This window comes from Spermophilus citellus, assembly GCF_964194105.1.
Source record: "Spermophilus citellus genome assembly, chromosome: 6".
Classification (NCBI taxonomy): Eukaryota; Metazoa; Chordata; class Mammalia; order Rodentia; family Sciuridae; genus Spermophilus; species Spermophilus citellus.
In genome coordinates, this window is record NC_138187.1 from 154406493 (window position 1) to 154433764 (window position 27272).

Below are 27272 nucleotides of genomic sequence, written 5' to 3' on the forward strand. Positions count from 1 at the left end.
GTGGAGAGTTACATACATGTTGTTAGGTTGTTTGGGCTGGAGTGCAGTTTAAATCTGGCCTTTCCTTGTCGATTGCCGTCTGAATGATCTGTCCATTGCTGAACTTGGGGTGTTGAGGTCCCCCACCCATTATTTTCTTGCAGCCGCTCTCTCCGTTAGCTCTATTGGTGTTTGCTTTGTGTACTCAGGTGCTCTGATGCTGGGTACCTATGCACTCGCAGTCATACCTCTAGCAGGACTGTCCCCTTGATGACAGTGTGATGCCCTTTTGTCTTTTTTATGGTTTTTATTTGAAGTCTGTTTTGTCTGATATACTCCTGCTCTTTGGTTTCCGGTCGCATGGAACCTTTTTTTTTTTCCGTCACTCCCTTTCAGTCCACTGTGTCCTTACCAGTGAAGTGACGCTCTTGAGGACACATGGAATCTTTAGCTTTTAATCCATTGTGTCTTTTAATTGGAGAACTTAATCCATTTACATTCAAGGTGATCATTGAGAGGTGAGGACTATCACTGCCATTTTGTTGTCTTCTATTTGAAGCACCTTGCATATCCTGTCTTCATCTCTGGAAGTGGACAGAAGGCATTCTCTGGAGCCCAGGCTGGTGCCCACGTGAATTTTTTTTTGTGTGTATGTGTTTGTGTGTCTCCAACATGAGTTGACTACAAAGAGACATTTAATTATTTTAAAATCCATTATGAGGACAACTTCAATTAAGTTCTAAAAATGTTTTGAGGCAAAGCAGTATTAATAGATTAAGGGTAGATCCTTCTACAGGAACGTTCTATTCTTGTTTTCTTGGTCTTAAATTTTAACAAGTGTCATTGCCTGCAGGCATTGCCTGCATTAGACACTTGTGAAATGTGTGTAAGTGGCAGGCAGGAGCCTGTTGGGATGTTTGCTTTTTTTTTTTTTAATATTTATTTTTTGGTTGTAGTTGGATACAATATCTTTATTTTATTTTTGTTATTTCCAAACCTTTCCCAGGCCCTCCAGAGTTTGTGCTAACATGTTGACTCTTAAAGAACGGGGACTGGCCGCCAGAGGAAGCCACCATGTGCTCAGAGGTCTAGAAGCTTCAGCCCCGCTCCCTGACCTGTGGTGGGAGGAGAAGGCTGGACTTGGACTTCATCACCAGCGGCCAATGATCTCATCCGTTGTGAATGCACAATAAAGCCTCCATAAAAACCTCCAGTGCCGGGCTCAGAGAGCTCCGGGCTGGCGAACGCAGGGGCACAGGGAGGGTGGCGCCTGGAGCAGGCTGGAAGAGCCGCACTGCAGCTGGCGCCCAGGCTCGGCTCAGAGCCTCTCCTCCTCTGGCTGCTCCTGAGCGATATCCTTTGTAACAGGCCAGCAACAGTGAAGGGTTTTCCTGTATCTCCAGGGCTGTGGGCACCTTGACTTGTAACCAAGTTGGACAGAAGTGTGGGTAACCACTACTTGCAATTGCATCTTTTTTTTTTTAATATTTATTTTCTAGTTGCAGTTGGACACAATATCTTTGTTTTATTTATTTTTATGTGGTGCTGAGGATCGAACCCAGGGCCTTGAACGTGCTAGGCGAGTGCTCTACCACTGAACACAACCCCAGCCCCCAATTGTGTCTTTTTTTTTTTTTTTTAGTTGTTGATAGACCTTATTTATTTATGTGCGGTGCTGAAAATCAAACTCAGTGCCTCCCACATGCTAGGCAAGGGCTCCTCCACTGAGCCCCAGCCCTACAATTGCTTCGTGACGGGAGGCGGTCTTGCAGGACGGAGCCCGTAACCTACTCTCACTCCAGGTAGTTGATGTCAGAACTCGGCTGCAGGATGCCCAGTTGGTATCCACAGGGAACTGGAGACTTGCACGGAGTCTGTAGAGGAAGTTTTTCTGTCTACACCTCAAGCTGTGTCCTGAGCACTTCGTGAAGATGAACTCATCAAATCTTTCAGGAAGATAGGTGGTTAAGCCCAAATGGAAGTTAAAGTTAAAATGAGGTTAAATAGTTCCCTGGTGTCTCACAGAGGTGACTGGTGGAGCCACAACCCCAGCCCAGGGAGGCTGGCGGGGAATGTGTCCAGAACACTGTGTGCCACTGCTTGTCTCTGTTTCCATGTGGGCGGTTCAGAGCCTGTAGTTGTGACACCAAAAGAATGGTCAGTGCTAAGAGAAGGTGGGTTGTTTTGTGTCTTGAGACTTAAAATCAAACACAGAACATTCTTTGTGAAGTGTGTATTTAGCATTTAGTGCTGGGTGCACATTCTTCCAGAGGTGCTCCAGACCGGAGGACAGCTAACCTGCAGCCAAGACTGGCCTCATCTGGCGGGCACCATGGCGTATGCTGCTTGGGAGGCTGAGGCAGGAGGATGGCAAGTTCAAAGCCAGCCTCAGCAAAAGCCAGGTGCTAATAAGCAACTCAGTGAGACCCTGTCTCTAAATCAAATACAAAATAGGGCTGGGGATGTGGCTTAGTGCTGAGTGCCTGAGTTCAATCCCTGGTACCCAAAAGGGGGAAAACCCACTGGCCTCATCGGATTGTGCAGTCAGGCCAAGTTTACTTTTGTCCCGTGAGTGGTATGAAACTAAGTTCCTTTGATTCACTTATTGGGCAGCTTCTTGAGTGCCTAACGTAGCCAGGGCTAGTACTCCCTAACCTTGGGCAGTTATTTGAGTTCTTGAGCCTGATAAAGTGTTAAGTGAGGGAGAGAGACGTGTTCCATTTCACAGGGCTGAAGATGAGAGGGTCAAGGAGGACTTCAAATGAAAAGATGATGACAAAAAAGGCACAGGCCTGCGGGGTATTCCAGGACTGCAGAAGGGAAGGACCACGAAGGGGGACACGGAGGGGACCACAGAGGTGGAGAGGCACAGGGCCGCGAGTTCAGACCTGAGGAGGGACTCGTTCCTGTTCCAGGCCACGGCAGGGACTGTTCTCATGTGCAAGAGCGCTGTGCCTTGGGAGCCTCTTCAGTAAGAGGCTGGTGTAACCCAGCTCAGCTGACATGGTCCCAAAACAAGCAGAAGCTGGCAGACCCGCCACACATGCTGCCAGCTCCGAGTGCCAGCATCCACCTTCTCTGCCAGTCCCCGTCAGGATGCCCTGGATTTGAAATTTTGCTAAGTGAGCACAACTACTAGGTTTTAGTGAGCAAGCAGGCCAAGGAGGTTAGAAAAATACAAAATTTTAATCTCTACTTATGACAGTCTTGTCAAAGCCCCTAATTAAAAACTTTTTTTTCCAACCTGCAGAGCAGAACAGGGCTTAGCCTACACTCAGAACTTTGCAGGTACTCTCTGCCCTTTTCCTCTTAGCCCAAGGCTCTGTGCTGACCCACCCACTCGCTGCTCATCATTGCTCTGGGGGTAGCGGCTTGAAAGCCAGCCTGCCCATCCTGCCAACCCAGGTGAGTCCCATGCTGGGCCACCACAGCCCTGTTCTGTAACCCAAGAACCCTGCAGCCTCGGGCCCAACCCCCAAGTCCAGCCATCTGCCAGGAGAGCTGCGAGGCCAGGGGGCCATCCAGGGAGAGCACCCGCAGGGCTGCGAGCCTGGGATCTGTGGCCTCCTGCTGACCTTCTCCGGCCTCCTGGCCCACGTTGTGGAACGTGGGTCTTTAAGGCACCAAGTGATTGAAGAACTGGCTCTGCTTCTGATCAAGGCCTTCCTGTTACTCACTCGTTAGTTAGTGACTGCTGGATGCGCTGGCACCCCGGCAGCTCCCGGAAGTCCTCATTCAGTCTTCAGGGAAGGATGTAGGTAATCCTCTGAGCAACAGACTTGCAGCCCTGGGAGGAAAAGAGTCGTTCCTCCTGGGGGACATAGGTCATCATCTTGGCGATCTCGTCCAGGGACTCTTCTGTGTGCGGGAGCTCCTGGCTCAGGAAGGCGTCGCGAGCACACAGCCTCACGTGACGGTATTCCAGCGGCAGGAAGGGGACAAAGACGTCAATCAGGTCTTCTTTCACCAGACGGCTGTGGCCAAAGCCACTGTCTGAAATCAAGACACAAAGTCACATGGAAGCTGCCCCGAGGCTGAACCCAGTGGGGCTCTACTGAGTCCCAGGACCCGCAGCATGGGCAGATTCGGTCTCGTGTGAAGGGGGGCTGTCTGCAGCGCGTGCCAAGAGCCACACCACTGGGTCTCCTGGAGCAGGTGAGCAGGGAGCGGTGGCTGGTGCCTGGCCTTGTCCAGTGGCAGGAGCAATTCTCTATTGGACAAGGCCGTGGAGGCTGACCGCTGAGGGTCTCACAGTGACTCTCTTCTCAGAGCCTCTGTGTCTCCTGGGCCAGTGCCAATGCCTCTTTCAAAGCATTTTCAGAAAGGCGCTCTTCCTGTGCCACCCACGGTTGACAACACGGGATGACTGGAGCGTGTCTTCTGGATGGTCAGGGCCCCTGTGCACCTCACAATCACACCACCAGCGTTCACGCTAATCACCTCCAACTGTGGCTTGTCTTGTGCGTGGGTCACTCACCTGTGGACCCCATGATCTCGGCTCGGAGGCGGGGCTCTAAGTCTTCCATCGTAATTTCTTCCCGGGGCCGTCCAGCCTTAAGCCGCGTCAGGACCACCTCGTTGACGACGTTGCCCCCGAGGTTACTGAAAGAGACGCGAAGCGCCTGTTGACAGAGGCTGTATTTTTAAGCCTAGATTCCCAATGGGTTCCCTGACCACGAGGCCAAAACCCCAGTGTGGGAAGAGTGGAGGCTGCGGGCCCGGCCTCGGCCCTCCCGGGGGGAGGGACCTTGGCACAACTAGCATCTGCACAGAAAAGAGGACGTCCTGCCTTGCCACCCCCGTTCCCTTTGACAAACGCTTAGGAAACTGCCAGGTGCAGAGGGCACAGCAATGGTTAGATGTGGTTCCTCCTCTGAGTTCTGTGGGACAAGGGACACGTGTGTGAGGCTCCAGGACAGCGTGGCAAGTGTTTGACCCAAGGAGAGCCTCACGTCGAGGCAGAGGGCCAGGAGGGGCGTGGCCTGACGCAGAGGCCCAGGGGGCTGTGCAGCAAAGCATCAAAGGCAGGCTGAGACTCTGGGGGGCCCTCGCCATGTTTGCAGATACGGGCCACGGAACCACCGAAGGGCTTGGAGCTGGGGAGCATTGGGTGGTGACCTGGTCAGTTTTACGTTCTGGGAAGACCATTTCAGGGCTACAGAGACTGGATTGAAGGGCCATGGATGGTTGCAGAAAGCTAGTCCCCAAGCCTTCTGCCAGCAGTCCACACTCAAGGTGACAGGTGATGGAGAAAAAGAAGAATTAAGAAATACCACTGAACCGGGTATGGTGGTGCCTGTCTGTGATCCCAGCCACCGGCAAGGCTGAGGCAGGAGGACCACAAGATCAAGGCCAGCCTCAGCAACTTTGCAAGGCCCTAAGCAACTTAGTGAGACCTTACCTCAAAATAAAACATAAATACGGCTGAGGGATGTGGCTCAGTGGTAAAGTGCCCCTGGGTTCATCCCTGGTACCAAAAAAAAAGAAAGAGGGGCTGGGGTGTGGCTCAGCGGTAGAGCGCTCGCCTAGCACGTGCGAGGCCCTGGGTTCGATCCTCAGCACCACATAAAAATAAAAAAGGTACGGTGTCTCACTACAAAAAAAAAAAAAAAAAAAGAAAAGGAAACACCACTGACAAGACCCTGTCACTGATGGACATGAGAAGTGAGAGAGGACACGCATCTGCCCTGGGCTTCCAACTGCTCCCGTCACAGGCGCCAATGTGCTCCCCACGCTCCAGTGTTCTTCCATGGCTCTGGGGGACTGGGATGTCACTGGGCAATGGGAATTAGGGGTCTGGAGCACAGAACAGGATGGGGTTAGTCGGGGGATAAGGCGAGGAACCCAGAGAGCCACCAGGAGTTAGCACAGAGGTGCACAGACCTGGGGCAGGAGCGCGGCCCCCTCCCAGCGCCAGCACCCACCTCCCTCCCACCCCCACCCCCGCCCCCAGGATGCAGCCCCAGGCAGCTCCTTGGCCACCTCCGCCTGGGCCTCTCTGGTTCTGCCACCTGCCTCTCCACAGCAGGATGGGGAAGGTAGCAATGAAGGACTGCGGCACACAGGCAGCAAGGAGCAGGGTCCAGCACCTCCATTCCTCCCCTCCAGTCGACCCTGAGTCCCCTGGGACACCCTCCTGTGTGTCAACTCACTTCTGGGCTCATTTGGCATTTGAGCACAGCCGTGAGCAAGGCGCCCAGGCAGGGAGAGGGGCTGGGTGCTCCCCCCTCACATCTCCCCAGCCGGGGGCACCCTCCCTGCCCAGCAGCTAAGCCAGGACGGACGGGCTGTCCCGCCACAGGGTCCACAGCCTCCTTCCTGAAGGGACCAATGTACTTCTGAAGACAGACTTTACCAGGGGCTGTGGGCACTACAGGGACAAGGGCAGTCCCCTCCCCTTCCTCCAGGTCAGTGCTCAGCCAGACCTGTCCAGACACCTGCGTGTGGAGAAGCTGCTCACAGCACTGCTCCCTGCTCCCCAGCCTCCACCTCCGTAGGAAGGGCCACAGGTCATCTGGACGCCTGAGGGCCTTCAGCAGAGGCAAGGTCACCCTGCTGCCAAGGGACTGCCCCCTCCCGCGTTCCCCACAGGAGGCAGAGGCAAGTACTTGTGTCTCCACTGGCATGAAGGCAGCTCCTGGGATAAGGGCCAGACCAGCGGGGCTGACTCACCAGCTCCTGGGCAGACCCCAGGGCCTTCCAGCTTCCACCCAGGAGGCCACCAGACTCCAAGCGGGTGGGGAACAGGAAGCGTGGCCTACTTCTCTAAGGAGCCCCAGCACCTAGCCCAGTGCTCGGCACACGCAGGGGCTCCACAGTGCGCATTAGATAAATGGACATGGCTGTACATCTGTCCATGCCACCTCCAACTCCCTTCTGAATGGCCCCTCTGGTCTGCCTCCCCCTCCCCAGGCCACCACGAGGCATGACCAGGAGGCCCCTCTCTATGCCCCCTCCCCTCGTCTTCAGCTCCTCAGGGCTGCCACCACCAGGCCACCGATAGACAGACACTTCCCCCAGGAAGGACCTCACCCCCCAGGCCCCCTGCCAACCCGGCCCAGCAGGCACCTCTATGCACCAGCCCTCTGAGGGCCTGGGACAGGACAACGTCCAAGCTCGTAGCCCTCGGCCCGAGACCCCGAGGAAGGGACTCAGGTTCTCTCCAGGACCAGCCATCCCCGACAATGACCCGGAACAGAGCAGCACCAACTGCTCCTCCCTGAAGAACAGAGGCAGGTCGACCCTGATCTCTCTGAGAGAAGGAAACCTGACCAAAGGTGCCCGAGTCAGAAAACGGGCAGCCACCACACACAGGTCACTGGGGGAGGTCCGGAGCTCTCGGAGTTGCACGGCTCCCCACCTGTGCTGGCACTGTCCCTGCCTCCCCTGGCAGCGGCCCAGGTAAATGGGCCTCATTCCCTCTTCCTTTACAGCGCCCCGGCCCCACTGGGGTCCTGCCCATGACCCTTCTACCCGGTAGAAACGAGCAGGAATAGTCAGGGTTGGTTTCTGGCAACCAGACAGGGGGCACGGAGTTCTGGCTGACCTCGGGCCAGGCTCCGACACCCCAAGCCCCACAGGCTCACTCCCGGCTTCACTGCCACCTCGGGAACCACGCCCTGGAACAGCACCTCCAGGCTCTGACCACCAGTGAGCAGTGCTTCAGGACAGGCCCAGAGCCCCGGGACCCGCCCTAAAACGACCTCCCGAGCCTGGGGGAGCGGGAAGTGTCCCCAAACAGAACCTGAAGGACAGAACCTAAATTAGAAGGGGCACCCTTGGTGGTCGCAGGATGGACCAGGGCGCCCACCAGTCCGTGGCCTGGTGTACAGGTGCAGGCCAGTGTGCCCGGCCTCCAGAGCCACACCCCCCGAGGGCGGGAGGTCTGAGCGGCCTCCCACAGGGAGACGACCCAGCTCCTGCTCACAGCTGGGGCCGCCACGTTGGCTTCTACACACGCTGGGCATGGGCCCTGCCAGGTGTCGCCCCCTCCTACCTGCCATCAGGTGCCACAGAGGGCAGGCCACCAAAGCCACTCAGGCCTCAGTGCAAACAGCAGGTTACGCTATTTCCCAGGGTTAAATGGCAGGTGTTCCCCGGGTGTGACTTAGTCACGTTGGCAGCTCAAATTGCTTGTCATCCAGTACAGTACTCCTCACCACGAAGGGGAGGTGCTTCCCACGATGGACCTCAGCGGAAGTCCAGAGACTCAGCTCCCACATACACGTCTTCCCCACCCACCGACGCTGGATGCCTGGCCTCAGGAGTTCAGGGCAGCCGGGTGTGGGGTTGGGGGTGGGGCTGCTGGATGTGGCCCTGCATGACCGGGGGTGGACAATGGCAGCCTGCCCACAGCTTCTCCTTGGTGGGAGGCCTTGGTACAAGCCAGTGCCTGAGCCACTGCAACCAAAGGCCACATTTAAGTGACCCTTCGAGTCCTTGTCACAGCTGTGTCCTCCTCCCTGGAGGGCAGGCTTAGCTGCTTCCCCCTGTGGGGGACGGGTCTAGCAGGATGACTCCCTGGGCACTGCCTCCACCCCATGTGACTAGCGGTGGGTGTGCAGCCACGTGGCCTGCTTCAGTCCACCACGGTCAGGTCACTGGGGGAGTGGGACTGTCCAGGGGACAGACAGCAGTGTCGGCTGGCTGACAACCAGAAGGCCACAAAGGCAGACATCTGCCTGGAGTCCAGGGCACTGGGTCAGGTTCAGCGACCGCGGCCAGCGGGGGCGAGGCCTTTCCAAGTGGAGAAGTGGTGGAGGAGGGGGCCAGGAGGCAGCGGCCCACTGCCCTGTCCAGGAGCGGGAGGAGATACTTCTAACAAAAGTGCAAGGGGGGCTGGGCTGCGGTCAGTGGCAGGGCGCTCGCAGGCCATGTGTGAGGCTGTGGGTTCCATCCTCAGCACCACATAAAAATACATAAAATAAAGGTGTGTGTCCATCTACATCTAAAGAAATATTTTAACAAATCATTTAAAAAAGTGAAAGGTGGTCCCTGTGGTGGTCCCCAAGCTTCATCCTGCAGGAGGGGACTGGCTTCTGCAGCAGCAGTTCAGAGGGTCCCCAGCACCCGTGCCCCACGACCTAGGGGCTTCATTGGAGAAGCCTTAGGGCCAAGGCCACTCCTCTATCTGGCCTCCTCTGACTCACTGCCCCAGGAGGAGCCCTGAGCCTGCTGCTTAGAACCTGGGGAGAAGGTTGAGAACCCAAGAAGCGACCTGTCCTCAACTCCTGACTCTGGGCACACAGACTGTATCAGACGTCTCTCTTCAACACACCCGGGGACCCTCGTCCTCTGCCTCACAGCTCACGTCCCACAAGCCTGCACAGCAGGGTGGACTCGCCATCACACCAGAATCCTGACCTGGCACTAGTTTAAACCTGTCCCAAGGGTCCGCAGGAAGCCAGGTCTGCTGTCCACAGCTCACCCCGCCTTGCTCCCAGCCTGGGCGAAATCGTCCCCACTCCCCGTCCTCACCAGGTGTGCCCTGAAAACCCCCTGCAACAGGGGCAGCCAGGGGTGGGGAGGAGGAGCCAGCAGCCTGTGGGGAAGCAACTGGTTTGACTTCTAGGGAGTCTGCAAGAAGCTGGTGCAAAGCTTCAAGCCAAAGCCTCCATAAAGAGACAGAGTTGAACAAGTTATTTCTGTTTGCTTCCTGCAGGGCCACTTCAAGAGCCTGGGACACTCAGCAAAACAGAAGCAGGGAAATGTAGCCCTGTGGCAAGTCCTGCAGGCATCACAGATCTAACCACACTCAAGCCAGGGTCTGGCCAGCGCTTCCTCTTGGCAGAAAGAGACCTTCAGGCCTCTGGGGCTGGGGAAGAACTACTCGTCCCTCTGAGCAGCTGCCTTGGGAGCTCTCAGGGTCATTGGTACTTGATTTTGAGCTCATGAGCTGTCTGCTGTCTAGAATAGCAAAGAAGCCCTCCACCGCCCGCCACACCTTCCCTCACTCAGACTCACCTGAGAAAAAGAAAGATGTTCCTCGGAGACTCGGTGCTGTGGCCCTCAGTGGCGTGGCGTTCCAAGTGTGGCCCTAGGAGCTCCAGCAGCCCCGGGTGCAGCTTCTCAGCCTCGTCAAAGATGAACAGGCTCTGTGGGCAGCGCTGCTGCGTCCCCTGGATCTGGCTGGTCAGCTGCTCCTGCACAGGACACAGGGAGCTGTAGAGACTTGGGGACACATCCCACCCTCCAGCCACCGTCCGGGTCAGGGCACCAGTTTCCCCAGCACTTCCGCAGTGGGTTGCCTGGGACTGGGATCCATGCCCTGGAGGCGAAGCCCGCACCTGTTCGCCAACAGGTTTCCAGATGATTTTCCTGAACCTGAAGGTTGGCAGCCCTAGTCTGGGGAGAGGAAGGGGCCTGGGGGCAGTGGAAAGAACCCCTGTGTCCCTGGGCACAAGCCCCCACTCCAGCCTTCTCCCTCCTCTCCAGGCCTAGGTCCCATCCTGGAAGTACCTGTCAAGTCAACTCCCCAAGGGCAGGGCTCAGGCTCTGCTGTGGGGGTGACAGGCGGGAGGGGCTCAAGGGAGCAGCGCGCCCACCGCTCCCAGGCTGGGCCAAGATCTCAGGGAGGTGACACTCCTGAGCGCCTTCTGGGGCCCAGACAACCTGTAATGCAGGTGGGCTCTCGCTACCGCCAAGAGAGTAAACCCTCAATGGAACAGAAGCTTCTTTGGTGTTCCCAGAGCTGTTGTTCCCAACTTCTTAGCCTAGCCTACACTCCCTGTCCCTCTCTAACCTCCTCGGAGTCTGACTTTAGCCCCCGTCACCCAAGTGCATGGGTGTGTGTGGACACGCCAATTTTTACAGTGGGGAAGTTGGGATCCAGAGAGTCAGGTAATTTCTCCTGAGAAGGCCCAGCTGTTGGCCACCTGCCTTGAGGCCATCTGGAGTTCAGGACAGTTCACCCTGCCCTTGCCCTCTAGGTCACACTGAAAGGGCAACCTCCTTTCTGAGACGTCTGTGATAACTAAAAGCTAAAGCCAGGAGCAGTCATGTCCTTAGTCTTGCAGCTGAAGGAGTTTGCACATTTTCCTGACCAATTTTAAGTGCTACAGGTCTGACAGGGAAGAAACTGGACCAGCAGAGCAGCAAGGGAACTTTCTGTCCACCCACTTGTGGCTATGATGAGCGGTTACGGGAAGACACGGAAAACCACCTGATATGGCTGCCTCCTTTTAAAACACAACACCATGGGGGATGGAGCTGGCCTAGCATGCTGGAGGCCCCGGGTTCCCTCCCCAGCACCACATTTTTTTTTTTTTTTAAAAAGGCAGGATATGCTTCTTTTTTAAATATTTATTTTTTAGTTGTAGTTGGACACATACCTTTATTTCACTTATTTATTTTTATGTGGTGCTGAGGATCAAACCCAGGGTCTCGTGCGTGCAAGGCGAGCGCTCTACCACTGAGCCACAACCCCAGCCCAGGATATGCAACTTTCTGTCCAATAAAATTGAAATAGTTGGGCTGGGGATGTGGCTCAAGCGGTAGCGCGCTCGCCTGGCATGCGTGTGGCCCAGGTTCAATCCTCAGCACCACATACAAAGAAAGATGTTGTGTCCGCCCAAAACTAAAAAATAAATATTAAAAAATTCTCTCTCTCTTTAAAAAAAAAATTGCAATAATGTGGGACAGCTCGGGGCAAGGGCAGACACACGGACACTGCTGCGAGCCAGCCAGGTTGGGTCCGTGCCCAGAGATCATGGCAAAGGTTTTGCTTTCCTCTCATTTCCCCACTTCCCTAACACAAAAGTCAATACACGACTGATTCTGGGAAGCTGCGTCTGGCTTCTCGTGCATGACTGTGGAGTCTAAAACAGCAGTTGTTCCTCTGAAGGATCGGGACCACTGTCACAGGTTCTGTCACACACCGCCGCCTGCGTCCTGGTCCTGCCCTTCCCGAGGCTTCCCAGAGCCCACCTCCTTTCAGGCTCGGGGTCTCCCTCAGCAGAGGCCTCGTTCCAGCCCCAGCCCTGGGTGCATTCCCAGTGTGCCCGCCTCACCTGGTACAGGTCCACATACTTGGGGTGTGGGAAATGGAACGTGGCAATGAACATCTTGACACACTCGCTCCTCAGCCCCTCCCGATACAGGTTCTCTGCCAGCATGTGCGCCACAAAGTTCTTGCCTGTGCCAGACCAGCCATGGAATGACAGAGCCAGGGCCTTCTCTGGCCAGGGCCTCTCTAAGTAGCCCCTCACCGTTCTCAGGACCAGCTCACGGGCCAGATGCTGGCCATGCAGGCGCACACTCAGGTTCGATTCCAAGCCTGGGGGCAGGAAAGAGGAAGCCACAGTGAGTGGCACACACGGGCATGACTCCTGCAGGTAGGGGCGTGGTCAGCCAAGCATCTCTGGTCACTCCTAGGGTGGATCACTGATTCATGCCATTTGGCCTTAAGGGGCAGACCTTGCAGCAGAATGGATTCAAGGGCCATTTTCTGAAGTTTGAGAAATCGAGATTGAACTCAGGGAGAGAACTGCTGAGGGCCATTGCCAAGTAGGAATGACGCATCAATATTTCCTTCCCAGCGTACCCCATGTTAAATGGACTTGCCTTGGAAATTTGCTGTGACCTTGCATGTGTGTTTGAGAAAGGTGACCCTGCTCAATGACCAGGGTGGATCCAGGATTAGGGTGTATCCTGCAGTTTGAGGAAGTATCCCGCTCCTTGGGTTAAGGGCGTTCCCAGTTTAAGACCGTGGGTTTTAGGGAAGTTCGATGTTGAGGATTATTGCTGCTGGAAATAGGGCGTTCCTGCTACCTGAGCTCCCTTTGAGTTCTCGTGAGATTCAGAGAGTATTTTGGGAAGAAAGCCTCGTGGAGTAGGTGAATTGGGTGGCAGCAGAACTGGGATTGCCCCAGAGCGTGTGTAGAGGTCGGTGTGAGTTCGGGAATAAAGAATTGCTGTTTGAATCTACAAAGCTGTGTGGTGGCTCGTGATTCTGTGCCCAGCCAAGACATTGGCAGAGAACAGAATCACCCTTTCTGAAGACATCCCAGATGTGGGCACAGACCAGTTTGGAGGAAGGACCCTGCCTGTACCCTAGGCTGCCCCCATTCTTTATCTTCAGGCCTCCTGGAAAGCTTTATGGAGAAACCTCAGTTTATTCATTCTATTTCAATTCAGCAAACTCTTGTCCATAATGCCCGCTGGGAACACAGCCCTGCGCTGGGCATCCTGGTGGAGGTGAGGTGTGCTGCCAGCTGGCCTGAGGCACTGCCATTCTGAGTTCTGGATCAACTGGTTTGGCACCTTGAGCCAACCAGGTCAAGGTCTACTGGAAGTATCACATCACTTCAAAACTAGTAGCGTCACAGGAGTGAAAATTAACTTCTACAGCTATTTTTCCTGTACTCAAAACTGTGCTGTTTTATATTTAATTTTCACAGTAATTCTGTAAGGCACATACTATTATTCCCCCTTTAAAGTGGAGGAAACAGACTTGGGAAGGACTGTCCAAAATTTGCCGGCACAGGTGTTTCTGATTCCCCAGCAGAACAATCTGGACTCCCAGACCTTTCAGAGAGGTAACCTGCCGACTCACATCTAAAGTCTTATTCTGATCAGCAGAAATCCAAATTCACACTCCCTGATCTCTGTGCAGTCTGGTATTTGATCTTGTGCCAGGCCATGTCCCTAGACATACTGTGTCACTGGCACTTCTTCCAATTAAGTGGCCTAATATCTAGGGTGGGTCTCATTTCTGGAGATGGAAATTCTGGGATCAGGGAAACTCTAGGCAGGAAACTACTCCTGGGGAAAATAGGGAACTTCTGCAAACCACCAATGCAGCAGTCTCTTCACAGGCTAGACTAAGAATTGCCCTCTGAGAGTTAAATGCAAATCCCTTTAGTATGCAAATAAAGTCACCTGAACTGAATAAAACATCCAAGAGAGGAAGATTACTTAGCAGAACTTCACATGCAGTTGAACTTGAAGGAGAATATTTGCAGGCACATGGGTAGAACAGTTTTCAATCCATGTGATCGCTAATATGGATTCGTTTATAATGAGAAACCATCTCCTATTTCTGTCAGCTGCTGACACATCGTCACCGATCCAGAATAAACTGGAAACTCAAGTTGTTTCCCCCAGACATTTGTTGGCTAAAGGTTAGAAAGGGACACTTGGAATCACAACACAATTTCTGATTGGTTCTCTTGCTTGAACCTCTGCGAGGTTACTATTATTGTTCAGAGAAGCAAGGTGCTCTGGGCCTGACTCTCCCAAGGGTCACAGATATGTTGTATTAAGGGTTAATCCCAGCAAAACTCCTAGCACCATGCTTAGTATATAGTTGGAGCTCCAGAGACATTAGCTTCTCTTTTTCCTAGGACCAATTCCCATGGTAGAACATGGTGAGAGATGGCAAATAGGCAGAGGACAATCTTCAGTCTCAACAAGGGACAGCCAGTGGCATTCAGCAGCCTGGCCTACCCTGGTAGTGTCCCTTCCTCCCGTCTTAAGTCTGGTATGACATGTTTATGGTATTCCCATGGATTCCAACAAGCTGAGCCATGAAACAATAGGTAAAAAAGGGACTTCTCCTTGATTCAAGTAACAGTGTCACTCACTGTTAGAGCACTTGTCTAGAATGTGTGAGGCCCTGGGTTCCATCTTCAGTACAACACAAACAAAAAACCCACAGAGAATAGAAGTGCTCTGGCCTCTGTGTTTAAATGAGTGAATGCAAAATCCCTTAAGGACACCACTAATGTTGGTCTCACATTGTTCCCATTTTGGAGGGTGTTATTTCTGGAAAGCCTAGTAGTTTCATGTCTTGTCCAAAGAAGATCCTCAAATAACTGCAGACCTGAGTGCAATTTCAGAGTGACAATTCCTGCATTAGGGGAGTTGGGCAGCATGACAAAAGTTCGCCTCCCCCCGCCCCCCCCCCTCCGCTACATCCCTGCCTCCCCGTACATCCCTGACTTTGGAAACCAAGCCTGGGTCCAACCTGGAAAGTTGTTGGAGATCCTGCAGTCCCCACCACTGCAGCAGTCCTGGAAGCCACAGTACCACGTAGTGAGGATATCCAGGTACCGTTGACCCAAACCAGGGAGGCTCCAGCCTGGAAAAAGAGGGGCTGTGAGACAAGGACAGGAGCCCCCACGGCAGTGAACAGTGAAGCGACAACCATACCACCCAATTTGTTAATGACAACGCCAGAACCAAAACTCAAGTCCCCACTCCCCCTGCCCAGGTTCCGCCCACTGCACGTGCTCCAGCGGCGTCTCCGCGAGCAGCAGCGGAGGAGAGGTTCCGGGGCTGGAGGGCCGTCACCAGCTGCGTCCGCGGCGGACCTTCCTTAAAGTCCCCAGAAGGCGGGAAAGGGCAGCACCCTGGGCTTGCGGGGCGGGCGGGAGACCGCGCAGGACGCGGCGGAGGCGTGTCTGGAGGCGCAGGGACCGGGTGGGGCGGCGGGCGGCCCCTGCCCCCAGCCGCGAGCCACAGGCTGGAGAACCCGGCGCCGGCCGATGGGGCAGCCGGGTGCCGCGAGGGGGGGCATCCCGCGCCCGAAGCGGCAGGTGGCCCCGGCGGTCGGCCGCGCGGACGGCGCTTACCCCGGGGCCCCGCGGCGGCGTCGGCCTCGTCACAGTCGTCGGGCCACAGCTGGCAGCTGAAGAGCGTCCAGTACCGCCTGGAGAGCGCTCCGGCCGCCCGCAGCCAGGCCCTCGCCGAGCCCGGCTCGTCGGTCCCCTCCCACGGCCTCTCGGCGCCGCCGTGCCCAGGTGCGGCGGCGAGCGGCAGCAGCAGCAGGAGGCCGAGGCCGAGGCCGAGGCCGAGCGGGGGCCGCGGGCCGCGAGGCATGGCCGGGCTCTGCCGCCTCCCGCCGCGGCCGCGGCGGCTCTTTAAGGCCCGGGCGGGGCCGTGAGGCGGGCGTGGGCCCGGGGTGGGTGTTGCTACGGCGACCGCCGCCCGGCTGCCTGCTCTCTCAACACGTGACCCGGGCGGGAAACCGAAACCGGGCTGGTGTCCCGGGATGGCTTCCCGAGGCCGACTTCAGGTCCTGTCCACCCCGACAGCTTCCAGGGTCGTCTATTTCTGGGGCACGATTGCGGTTGCAAAGGCGGTGACACCAGGCCTGGAAATGCCCACTGTCAATCATTCTCTTATTATTTTCGGGTAGCTCTGTTGGCCCATCTGAGGTCTACCAAATAAGGACACACCTTGGTGCATGGCCCCTTCGTCTACAGTCAACTTCCTGCCAAAACTATTAGAGGCAGCTGGGGATACCCTCTCAGCCAGGGGAGTCAACTGAGCAGAGACCCTGGGAAGAACGCGTGCAGGAAGAATCCTGTCTGGCGGAAAGAAACACTGCAGCAAATAACCAGCAGGCTTCCACCAAAAACAAGAGGAAGCTAAAGGTTTCAAGTTTGGAGCTATTTGGGGTTTGGAAACCACCCTCCAAGTTATGGGGAAATCATGAGGTCTCCTGTTGAGTAATTATATCTCATGAAAAAGAAGGCTACATGCTCTGTGCACTCTCAGCTAGGTTTGTAACTTTCAAGTGTTTGTGACTATGAGCAGCCATCAGACACCACCAGCATGCCTTTGAGGGCCTCTTTCCCTTGGATTTCCTTCTTCATAATATGAAGCGCAGGACAGATTGTTTTAAATTTCAGAAGAGCCTAAAGCAGTTTTCAGAGTTATCTTGTCCTCATTGGAAACCACTCTAGAGTCAGATCAAGGGACCCACCTGGCCACTATCTTGTTTAGTGACTTTGAGGCTGGGCTCTCCAGTTGGTCAATGAATCTGAGCACCAGACCTTGCAAACATCACAAACTGCCCCCTCGGTTCATGCCAATCTTAGATCACACTCAATGCCAGGGCTGCTCCAATCTCAACAGCTCACCAAATTTACCTTTTTATTCAAATAGCCACAGAGGCCAGATAAGCACCTTTGTCGGGACACCATGAAAACTCAGTTGACAAGCAAAGTTATGTATTTTGTGTCTCACAGTGATGTCAAAAGGGAACCCAAACTTTTCACAGAGCAGCAGCTAAAGCCACCAGTACAGCATGACTTACTTGGAAAAACCAAGTAGAATCATTCAGAGGACAGCTAACCTTGACCCACCACACTATGGTTTGGATTTTTTTTTTTTTTTTTTTTGGGTGGTGATGGTGCTGGGGATAGAACCCAAGGCAAGCACTCTACCAACTGAGTTACATCCCCAGTCTTATAGTTTGGATCTTAAGTGCCACCCCAAGACCCACATGGTAGAGAACTGGTCCTCAGCTTGGTGCTATTGGGAGGTAGTTGGAGGCCAGTGGGACGTCTTTGAATAACTGGACATGACCAAAGGGACTATGGGATCCTGTTTTCTTCCTTTTTTGCTCCCTGACCATGAAGTGGGCAGTTCTGCTCTGCCACATATTCCTGCCATGATGCACTGCTTCCTTCTTCCCCCAACCAGAGGCCTAAAAGCAATGGGTCTGCCTGACCATGGATAGAATCTCCCACACCATGAACCAAAATAAATTTTCCTTTATAATTATCTCAGGTATTTGTTATAGTGGCAAGGAGCTAATATATATCTTTCTGCTTATTTGAAAACTAAAAACATTAACTCATTCAGCAAATATTGTTTTGAGCATGAAAGGCAATCTAGCATAGTGAATAACTAACTCAATAGGTTCTACTACTTTCTATTTGTGTAACTTCAATTTCCCCACCCATAAAACAGTCATGGGAATGCTGCTAAGATTAAATGAGCTAATTTGAGTGCATCATAAACACTCAATACTTTATTTTCATACATATTTATTTATATGATATATAAAATAGACTACTGGAGGAAGCTTGCTTGCCATTAGTTAATATTGATATTTATAGGTGAATTTATGGTGATAAAATTACTAATAACAGGGCTGGGGTGAAGCTCATGGTAGAGAGTCTGCTTAGCATGCATAAAGCTCTGGGTTCAATCTCTTGTACTTATTCTCAAATTACTGATAACAAACCAGTGGCCCTCAGCTGTAATCCCAGGGGCTTGGGAGGCTGAGGAGAAGCATCTCAAGTTCAAAGTCAGCCTGAGCAATTTAGTGAGGCCCTAAAGAAACTTAGTAAGAGACTGTCTCAAAATTAAAAAAAATAAAATAATAAAAATAACGTTTGGGACTGTAGCTCAGTGGTTATGTGCCACTCAGTTCAATGCCAGTACAAAAAAACAAAACAAAAACAAGTTTTAAGACTATGGAAACAACTATCTCTAATTACAACTGTCATCTAGTGATAACTGCTAATTTCTGAGATGCTCTAGTTTGGATTTAGCATTTAATGGTAAATAAACTAGGTTAATAGGAACTTGATTTCAAGAAACCTTTTTTCCTAAAAAAAAAAAAAAAAAAAAAAAAAAAAAAAGAGGAACTGGGTGTGGTGGGGCATACCTTAATCCCAGTGGCTCAGGACTAAGGCAGGAGGCCTTTGAGTTCAAAATCAGCCTCAGCAGTGGTGAAGCACTAAGCAAATCAGTGAGACCCTGTCTCTAAATAAAATAAAAAATAGGTTTGGGGTGTGGCTCAGTGGTCGAGTGCCTGAGTTCAATTTCAGGTAATTAATTTACATCATTCCTGATACCAAAAAAAAAAAAGCAGCAGAAAATTCTTTTCACCAAAGAGTCCTAAATAGAGACAATAAATCCAAACACCAGCATCTAGACAAATCTCTGAATATTTCAACAAACTGTTAGCACAGTATTCTCAGAGGCTGGAAAGTAGTGGCTGTAGTATCTAGGAACAGAACTCATGGATGATGGGGACATCTAGAGGCTACTGTGAGAACTACAAACAGCTAGGATTCCTCAGCAAGCATCCTGGCATTGGCACTGTGTGGGAGCTTGTCAGAAAGGCACTCTCAGACTCTAGGACCTACAGAATCAAAATCTTCATTTTAATAATGTCTTCCTAAAATAAAGTGGGTATGTGACACATTTTCCGAAGTCATCTGAGTAGAACAAGCTTTATGTGATATTCCCAAACTTGCTGAAGGCGGACAGAACCATCTGTCTTGAAAATGATCTTTGGGTACAAATCAAGTCTCTCTCTCTCAATCAATAAAACTCTGAAAACAGGAGATGAATGTTTCCTGATTCATCTATAAGCCAATAGTTGCTTTAACACCTCTGCCATGGTACACTGGGGGGCATCATGGGTGGAGCCTGACCCCTCTATAGGCAGGGCACAGCCAGGCTTCCTGATGAGACCATGGACACTCCTGAGGGTCTTCCTGGCCACTCAGGTTCTAAACTTATTGGAGGCCTGGGAGACTACATTTATTCAGCGAGGGGCTCTGCACATGCCACCTGTCAAGTCTGGATCTACGTCCCCTTCTGTGGTGTGCCTACTGCCAACCCCACACCTGCTGCGTTCCTGCTCCTTCATTTTCAAGTTAATTTACATCATTCCTGAAGCATTTGGTGGCTCACAAATTTCTCCTCTGTCAGGATGAGATTAGGGGCTCTTTAAGAGTGGGATGTCACTGTCATTTCCATTTCACAGCACAATATCCAATGTCTATGCAAGACCAAAACCTTACAAATGGTGACTTAATGCCATGGTTCCCTGGGGTTTTTATTGCTACTTACCCCACAAAACCCCACTATGGAAACCAATCATACAAAATGAAGGCTGCAGGAATTTGTTTTTGGGCAAACACAATAGGTAAGATCCACCCAGTAACAACATCTCCCCTCACTCCTGGCTGCCCTTTTCAAATTCTAATACCAGTCATTCTAACACAATTGAGAAGCACACAGACCCTGAAACTTAGCCTGCAAGAGGATTTGTATGTGGTGAGCCTGTGAGGAACACAAATCAGGCTTTGGCCTCCTGCATGTATTTAAGGACACACGACCAAACTGGCAGATACGCCGCAACTCAAGGGGAAAATCTCAAGAACTCTGCACAGCTGTCTGGTTGAGGTTTAGGATGAATTTCCATGTCCCAAGTTAAAAATCTGTGTGTTCTAAGAATTCTAATCAGGACAATCAGCCTTCTCTTCTGCCTGTATGGTACTATGTTGACAAGTTCTTTAGAACTCAAAATGCTTACCTCTAAGAAGATGCAAGAATGAAGTTAACTACTAATATACAAAAAGCAAGGAGAATTCTTTTTTTGTACCAGGGATTGAACCCAAGGGTGGTTAACCACTGAGCCACATCCCAGACTTTTATTTTTTTATGTTGAGATAGGGCCTTGCTAAGTTGCTTAGGTCCTTGATAAGTTGCCGAGGCTGGCTTTGAACCTGCCATCCTCCAGCCTCAGTGGCTGGGATTACAGGCATATGCCACCATGCCTGACCCGACGATAAATGATTCTATGAGAAACCTGGTATAGTTACAACTGTAGGGACCTTTAGATTAGTAAGGAAATTCAAAGGTCTTATCCATAAGATGCTGTGAAGTAATCCTGTGGAAGTTTAAGTGGGGGCAAAAGATAGAATCTATTCGCCAAAAACAAGGAGGAAACTGGAACAGAAAACACTGGTAAAATCCTGAAAGTCAGGAAAAAAGATTCATAGGAAAAGATGATACCCCAATATTTATTAAAATCTTTTATTTTCAGCATCAAAACCCATAGAACACATTAGTTGTATTGTGTGGTGTCTTACCAAGTACATCCTCTATTTGTGCAACAGCTCTGAGAGGAAATCCTTGGCAGATCAAACATGAGGGTGGTGATTCTTACACCTCCTTTTAAGCGAATAAATTAGTTTCCGAGTAATATTTTGTTTCCTCCAATGTTCTGTTTCTGAAGAGCACAGTACAGTACCCAAACCCTATTCTCGCCCAGACTGAAGGAGTGGAAGGGAGAAAAGCTGCCCTAGCCCCCGCCTCCCAACCCCAAGCAAGCTTCCCGGGAACAAGTGTCCCCACCTAGCTTACCAGGCCTGCCTGGCAGGTGTGTGCAGAACGGATGGTCTATGTGTTACTGAAGGTCCACGCACAGAGACTGAGAAGAAAACATTTTATAAACTTCAAGTCCTTCTGCAATGTAAGCCAGTGTTTTCCTGTGTCAAAATAAATACATTTTCCTTGCTAGAATTATGTGACTATCAATACAAACAACTTCACCCATGTTTCCTGAAGCTCAAGATCACAGGACGGCTTGTACAAGACAACTCACCAAGGGAAGCGTTACCATCCCCAAAGGGTGATCAGTTACTTGGCAAAGAGAATAGATACAGGGAGGACTGGGAAGGGAGGCTGGGGGAATACAGTGCATGGGAATGAAAGGCCAAAGTGCTTTTTTCTTTTTTAAAGAAAAGATGGATTTCTGTAGAAGAAAATGCTGCCTTCAAGTGACATTAAAAAATTGGCTTGTACAGGATTTGACTTTCCCCATTTTCTTCTTACATTTCGTCTGACATATTAACCCTGAATGCCAATAGGGAGAAATGCCTTAAACTATATTCAACAATATTATTTTTTTTTACACAGAGAATTATTTATACCTTTCCTGCCAAATCACAATTCAGTCTTATATCATTAAAGAACAGTTTAAAAATGAAAACTATATGCCCAAATTTCTACAAACTTTGGAAAACATATTTTTAAGAAGTGGGAGGAGAGGAGGAGAGCAAAAATGACAATCAGTTCTGATTTTCCTATTTTTATAGTATTAAATATATCTGTATCTATCTAGATGTTCAGTGGGCATACCTAACTTAGAGCTGACAAAAACCTTCCAATGGTTCGACTGTAATAGCCCCAGATTCTAATAACAAACCCAAGGAGGCCAGTGTTACAAAACTTTTAAAAAGATCTTTTTTAAACAGAACATAGCATTTGTGTTTTAGGGCTATAAGCTTATGGTGAGTTTTCTCTAAGATTGACCTAAACACACTTTTCCAGCTTAATCCAATTCTAACTTAGAACATAAATTTATGTTCTCAGCATGTCATACCACTCTTTCAGCTCAGTTCTAATTCTGACCACTATGGCTTTGAACACATTTTAAGATCATGAGTTTGAAAAGAATGAAATGGTACAATTTCTACAAATGCTCTGAAGAAAGCACGAGATTTTTTTTTTTTTTTTTGCACAGTATTGGGGATTGAACCCAGTGGCACCCTTCCACTCAACTACATTCTCTGCTGTTTTTATTTTGATACAGGGTCTCCCTAAGTTGCTGAGGCTGGCCTTGAACTTATGATCCTCCTGCCTCAGTCTTGTGAGTAGCTAGGAATACAGGCATGTGTCAGATAGAACATTTGCCAAAAAAGCTTTCCCTCCTGTTTTTTCCCTTTGCAGAATCTTCTGCCTTTGATGTTATGAATAAATTTCCTGTTCTGAGAACAATTCTTATTCATCTCTTTGTTGTACACCAAAGGCAGCATATATTTGAAAAGAACACTAATCCATAATTTAGTTCCATGAACACTCATGAGCAGAGTACAGCAGAGCAGACTGGTGTCCTTTCTATTGGCTCTGAGAAGTTTGAGGTTAAGCACCAACCAAGGTGGACTGTGAAGTTCCTGGGCACACACAGCAAGTGGTCTTACAACTGGGATTAATACTTCTTTGTCAACACTATTTCAGCGTTGTTTGCTAACATCTGTCCTCTTAAATCAATACCCTTTTAAAAAACTTGGTCTATTCTTATAACCACCTCAAGATGTATATAAAAAGTATAAGTTTCCTAATTCCATGTCATTTTAAAGTACTTACAAGTACCCAGTTATCTTTCAGTGTGAGAAAATGGGCATAAATTTGAAAGCTGTTTTTGGTCACCCAAAATTGGTCTCCAATGGCTGTCATGAAATGTGTTCAACCACTCTGTTTAAATATTAGTGTATGCTTGGCAGCAGTACAAAACTTCAACAGCATCTGGTCAAGATGCAGCAGGGCACTGGTCTCTGAATGCACAGAAGCATGAGTGTCCCAGGCCTGCCCCACTCTGCTCGATTAATTTTCTATAGTTGTGGACACTCCAGAATCTGCATTTCAACAGTCTGAATTGAGAGTGCCAAGAGGAGATTATACATCATGGGTTAAAAAATCCAAATGAGACTAAGCAATGAAATCAGGATTTGATATAAACCAAAATCTTCAGGCTCCTTCTGTCAACCTCCTTAGTTTCAAGGCTCAGAAGGCTTAGTTTTTTGATTCCAGTCTTTTGCGTGGCCCAAGTCACAGCTCTGTCCAGCCACCACCAGGGTGTACACCGTCCTCTGCAGAAGAGCTGCCTTTTCTCACAAAAACATCAATTTCAATGACCAAATGCCTTAAAGGCCGTGGTGGAAATTCATTTCAAGAAAGAAGTGAAGACGACAGAGATCACAGGCAGCCTAACTTATTCAAGGTGTTATTTCAGTTAGCTTTGTTAATTTGGAAAGGATCTGCCAGCTGCTTTAGGCAAAAGAGGAAAATAAAATTCTCCATAAAGAATCATGTTTGAGTTGTAAAATAATTGTCTCTAGAGACTTTTTTTGTTGTTGTTGTTAATTTGGACACAATTGTGGGAATGCAGATTTTACCTAGGTAAAAGTCATATTTGCTTTCTACACACCTAAGAACTTAAATACAGGGAAACCTGTCATCTTCCAGATTCTGGTTCTACCAGGTGTCTCTCTACTTCCCTCCGTTAAGATCATCAAAACCATACTACCCAATTGCTCAAAAACCTGAACTTCTTTCCGATTTTGCCCTTCCTTTCAATTTTATCTTAAAAACATATCCCCTCCAACAGAGAATGCTATTTTGGCTCAATAGACAAAGTTTTATTTGCCGCCACTCCGTAGGAGGCAGTAAGCTTTCAAATTAGACTAGTCTTGGTAAAAAAGACACAAGAGATCTTAAAGTATTTCCACAAAATTCACAGGTGTGGAGAAAGGACTGCAAGGTTCTCCTCAAAACACACACTCTGGAAGCAATCCCAGCATTCACTTATCCAAATGTCACACCTGTTTGTCCTTTGGTATGGGAACACAGACTGACCAATGCTGATGACCACTGCTAGAAAAGGGCAACTGCCGAGGACGCTGGAAGGTGTTTCTGCAGGAACATCCCGAGCTCTGACACTTGTGGTCTTTGCTTTTGCTTCCACTACAGAGAAAAACAAAGACACCCAAGGCCACCTTGTCCTCCACCACCAGAACTTGCTGCTGGCCACTTCCAAAGCCATCTCATACCATTTGGAATTGATTGTGCTGTTTCTCTATCTTTGTAAAAATAAGTTTCACTTATTTTCTGTTGACAGTTACAAGTGGGACAGAGGCATCCTGTCTTCTACCAGCACAGTGTCCATCCCAAACTGGTCAGTGCACTGCTTCACGGTGGCCAGGACATTCAGGAGCCGCTGGTCCACAGCGTCCAGGTGAGGATCAGAGAGCACGGGGGAGATGGGATCATGGGCCATGGCAGATTTTAAGGCAGACTTTAGCACTCCATTCTTTAGGTAGTTCAGTCTGTTCCAGGTGGAAACCCTAATGCTGGAAGAAAAAGTTTAAGAACCAATTACATAAAAACCTCTCACTGTCAAATGGAGTTATCTTGCTTGGCAGCAAAAGTAAAAGAAAAAATTATGTATAATATTTTTTTTTTTGAGAGAGAGTGAGAGAGAGAGAGAGAGAGAGAGAATTTTTAATATTTTTTTATTTTTTAGTTCTCGGCGGACACAACATCTTTGTTGGTATGTGGTGCTGAGGATCGAACCTGGGCCGCACGCATGCCAGGCGAGCGTGCTACCGCCTGAGCCACATTCCCAGCCCATGTATAATATTTTAACTAAAACAACAAAAAAGAAATCACTTCTGTTTTGGAATTACCTCTACGTTAGCAGTAAGCCACATTACATGTTGGCTTTTTACACGTGTTTACTGCAGTGCTATTTGTAACAGGAAAATGTGAACCAATCTGAATGTCCAACAATTGGGAAATAGTTAATTATTGCTCAATCATTCTAAGAAATACTAGGCAGCTTTGAAAATTTAATAGCATGGAAAAATGTTTATATGTGGGTGGGGAGACTTATATCTCCAAGTCTGTGGGGAGAAAAAACGTGTGTCATGAGAATTATTAAGACTATATGCTTAGAAGCGTATAGTGTTGCAGTGTTAAGAAAATTATCTTTATGGGGGCTGGGGATGTGGCTCAAGTGGTAGCGCGCTCGCCTGGCATGCGTGCGGCCCGGGTTCGAACCTCAGCACCACATACAAAGATGTTGTGTTCGCCCGCTGAGAACTAAAATAAATAAATAAATATTAAAAAAAAAGAAAATTATCTTTAAATGTTCATTGATATTTTAAATTTCCTTCTTTTAATTTTAAAAGTTTCACAATAATATAAATAGAAAAAAATATTTTAAGGATACCTACTTTCCTTAATTATCCCACCAACTACTATGATTTTTTTTTTTTTTAGTTGTTGACAGACTTTTATTTATTTTTAAGTGGTGCTGAGGATCGAACCCAGTGCCTCACGCATGCTAGACAAGCACTCCACCTGTGCCCACAACCCCAGCCCAACTTCTATGGTTTCAATGTTTATTCCTTCTGAAACTCATGCTGAAAGCTGAACTGTCACTGTTAAAGTATTAGGAGTTGAGACCTTTTAAGAGGTGATCAGGCTTGAGGGCAGAGCTTTCTTATCTGCTATAAAAGGTGGCCCTCTCCTCTCATTGCCTTTCTGCCTTCACCATATGAAGACACAGCAAGAAGGCCCTTACCAGATGCCAGTGCTCTGACACTGGACTTCTCAGCTTCCAGAATTGTGAGCCGATACATTTCTGTTTATTATAAATTACCCAATCTGTGATATTCTGTTAATAGAAGCATACAACAGAGTAAGCCACCAATTAAGGAATATCTTTTTTTTAATTTATTTTTTAGTTTTAGGTGGACACAATTTATCTTTATTTGTTTTTATGTGGTGCTGAGAATCGAACCCAGCGCCTCATGCATGCCAGGTGAGCGCGCTACCACTTGAGCCACATCCCCAAACCAAGGAAGATCTTTTTAAGAAAATAGAATTTTTCTCTCCAAAATCACCAATACCCTATTCCCCAAAGCAAGTATATGGACAGCTTCAAACTGGAAAATGGCTCCCAGAGGCTCAGAAAGTACTGACTTGGGGCAGATATAAAAATGGCATTAGCAGTAATTCAGAGTTAGGAAAGGAGAGCTGATGCTGGAAAAACTGGCAACCTTTTACTCTTTCCCCAGCTCACCTTAACAAATGGAGAGACAACCCACCCACAGTACAGTGCAGGCCTTCCATTATTTATTTATTTTTTTTAGTTGTAGTCGAAAGCAATACCTTTATTTTATTTATTTTTATATGGTGCTGAGGATTGAACCCAGGGCCTCATGCGTGCTAGGCAAGCGTTCTACCGCTGAACCATAACCCCAATCCCAAAGAGGATCTTTTATTTATCTCAGAAGGAAAGTTCTTTCCACCCTCTGTGTGAAGTGGAATTCACTAGGTAGGCAGTAGGCAAGAGGCAGCCTGCTCTGCAACTAATTAGAAAAGTAAGAAAATCAATCTCTGCACTAAGCACAGAGGGACTGTCAAGCTCAGACGCTGGCCAGTTTACTTACTCGAATTATGCCACAAATGCCCAGAGCATAAGAGCTTCCCATCCGCCATTCCCTGACCCTCATCTCAGGATCTTCTAGGGTTCTGGACTGAAAAAGTATGAAAATCACTGCTCAGGGAGCAGGAAGTTTTAAGGCCAAGAAAACAGATTCACGGTTCTGAGAGCCTGGAAGGGAAGGCACCACAGACACCGTGTGCTAGTGTAACTTACATGCAGCACTGATAGAGAGGGGCAAGGATGCTTCTCTCATCCAGCGAGGGGTTCCCAAAGCTGAAAATTAAAGAAAACTGAGTGAATAAGGCAGAAATACTAGTTCTCTTCTTAGGTTCAAAGCATCAGCAAATTTTATAAGAAATCCAAATGTTACTCTAGATAATTTCATGCTCCAGCAACTCAAATCACTTAAATTAAAAAGAAGTAGGGTGTGACCAATTAGACAAGGATCCGTAACAGCCTGTACCAAAGTAGGAAACAACAAATAAACTCATTTACAAGGATACTTTTTCCTGCCAACACACTGCAAGGTGCTGGATCATAACCATGGTAACACAGCATGGAGGTCACAGACCAAAGGGAGGATGTGAAAACCCCTACTTGCAAAGCTTTTAAAGGGTGGCGAGAGCATAAAGGCTGCTCATATTAGGTTCCCTCAAACAGGCAGATGACCATTACTGGTAAAAAGAAGTTAACATTTGTCCTACTCCAAAATCACCAATACCCTATTCCCCACAAGTAAGTATAT

At 49.5% G+C, this 27272-nt stretch overlaps 2 protein-coding genes across 7 annotated transcripts in view; both read right to left on the reverse strand.

Moving 5' to 3' along the window:
* Window positions 1-3118: 3118 nt before the first annotated feature.
* Window positions 3119-15958, reverse strand: TOR3A (torsin family 3 member A). Of its 2 annotated transcripts, none has more exons than XM_081299961.1 (6): window positions 15552-15958; window positions 14945-15058; window positions 12186-12253; window positions 9943-10121; window positions 4457-4581; window positions 3119-3972 (listed from the first exon to the last, which is right to left on the reverse strand). In XM_081299961.1, the coding sequence occupies exons 1-6, from the start codon at window positions 15796-15798 to the stop codon at window positions 3722-3724; spliced, it is 984 nt and encodes a 327-aa protein (XP_081156087.1). In that variant the 5' UTR covers window positions 15799-15958; the 3' UTR covers window positions 3119-3721. The 2 variants fall into 2 exon arrangements, with proteins under 2 accessions (XP_081156087.1, XP_081156086.1); XM_081299960.1 differs by having other exon boundaries at window positions 3123-3972; window positions 11988-12253; window positions 15552-15935.
* A 7741-nt stretch (window positions 15959-23699) lies between these two features.
* Window positions 23700-27272, reverse strand: part of FAM20B (FAM20B glycosaminoglycan xylosylkinase) — a 49374-nt gene continuing 45801 nt past the window's right edge. For all 5 annotated transcript variants that reach the window (XM_081299958.1, XM_081299955.1, XM_081299959.1 and 2 more), the window contains 2 exons: window positions 26741-26800; window positions 23700-24425 (listed from right to left, as the gene is read on the reverse strand). In XM_081299958.1, the coding sequence (XP_081156084.1) occupies window positions 24194-24425; window positions 26741-26800 (292 nt within the window). In that variant the 3' untranslated portion in view covers window positions 23700-24193. The remainder of the gene's footprint in view (window positions 24426-26740; window positions 26801-27272) is intronic.

What these genes read in the sequence shown, in the direction of transcription:
- TOR3A (XM_081299960.1), bottom strand. Translation starts at nt 15,798, where the DNA reads ATGCCTCGCGGCCCGCGGCCCCCGCTCGGCCTCGGCCTCGGCCTCGGC. An exon ending in GATCTCCAACAACTTTCCAG is followed by an intron (nt 12,254 to 14,944) that starts GTTGGACCCAGG and finishes TCCTGCCCCCAG; the next exon opens with GCTTGGAATCGAACCTGAGT. An exon ending in AACATCTTTCTTTTTCTCAG is followed by an intron (nt 4,582 to 9,942) that starts GTGAGTCTGAGT and finishes CGTCTCTTTCAG; the next exon opens with TAACCTCGGGGGCAACGTCG.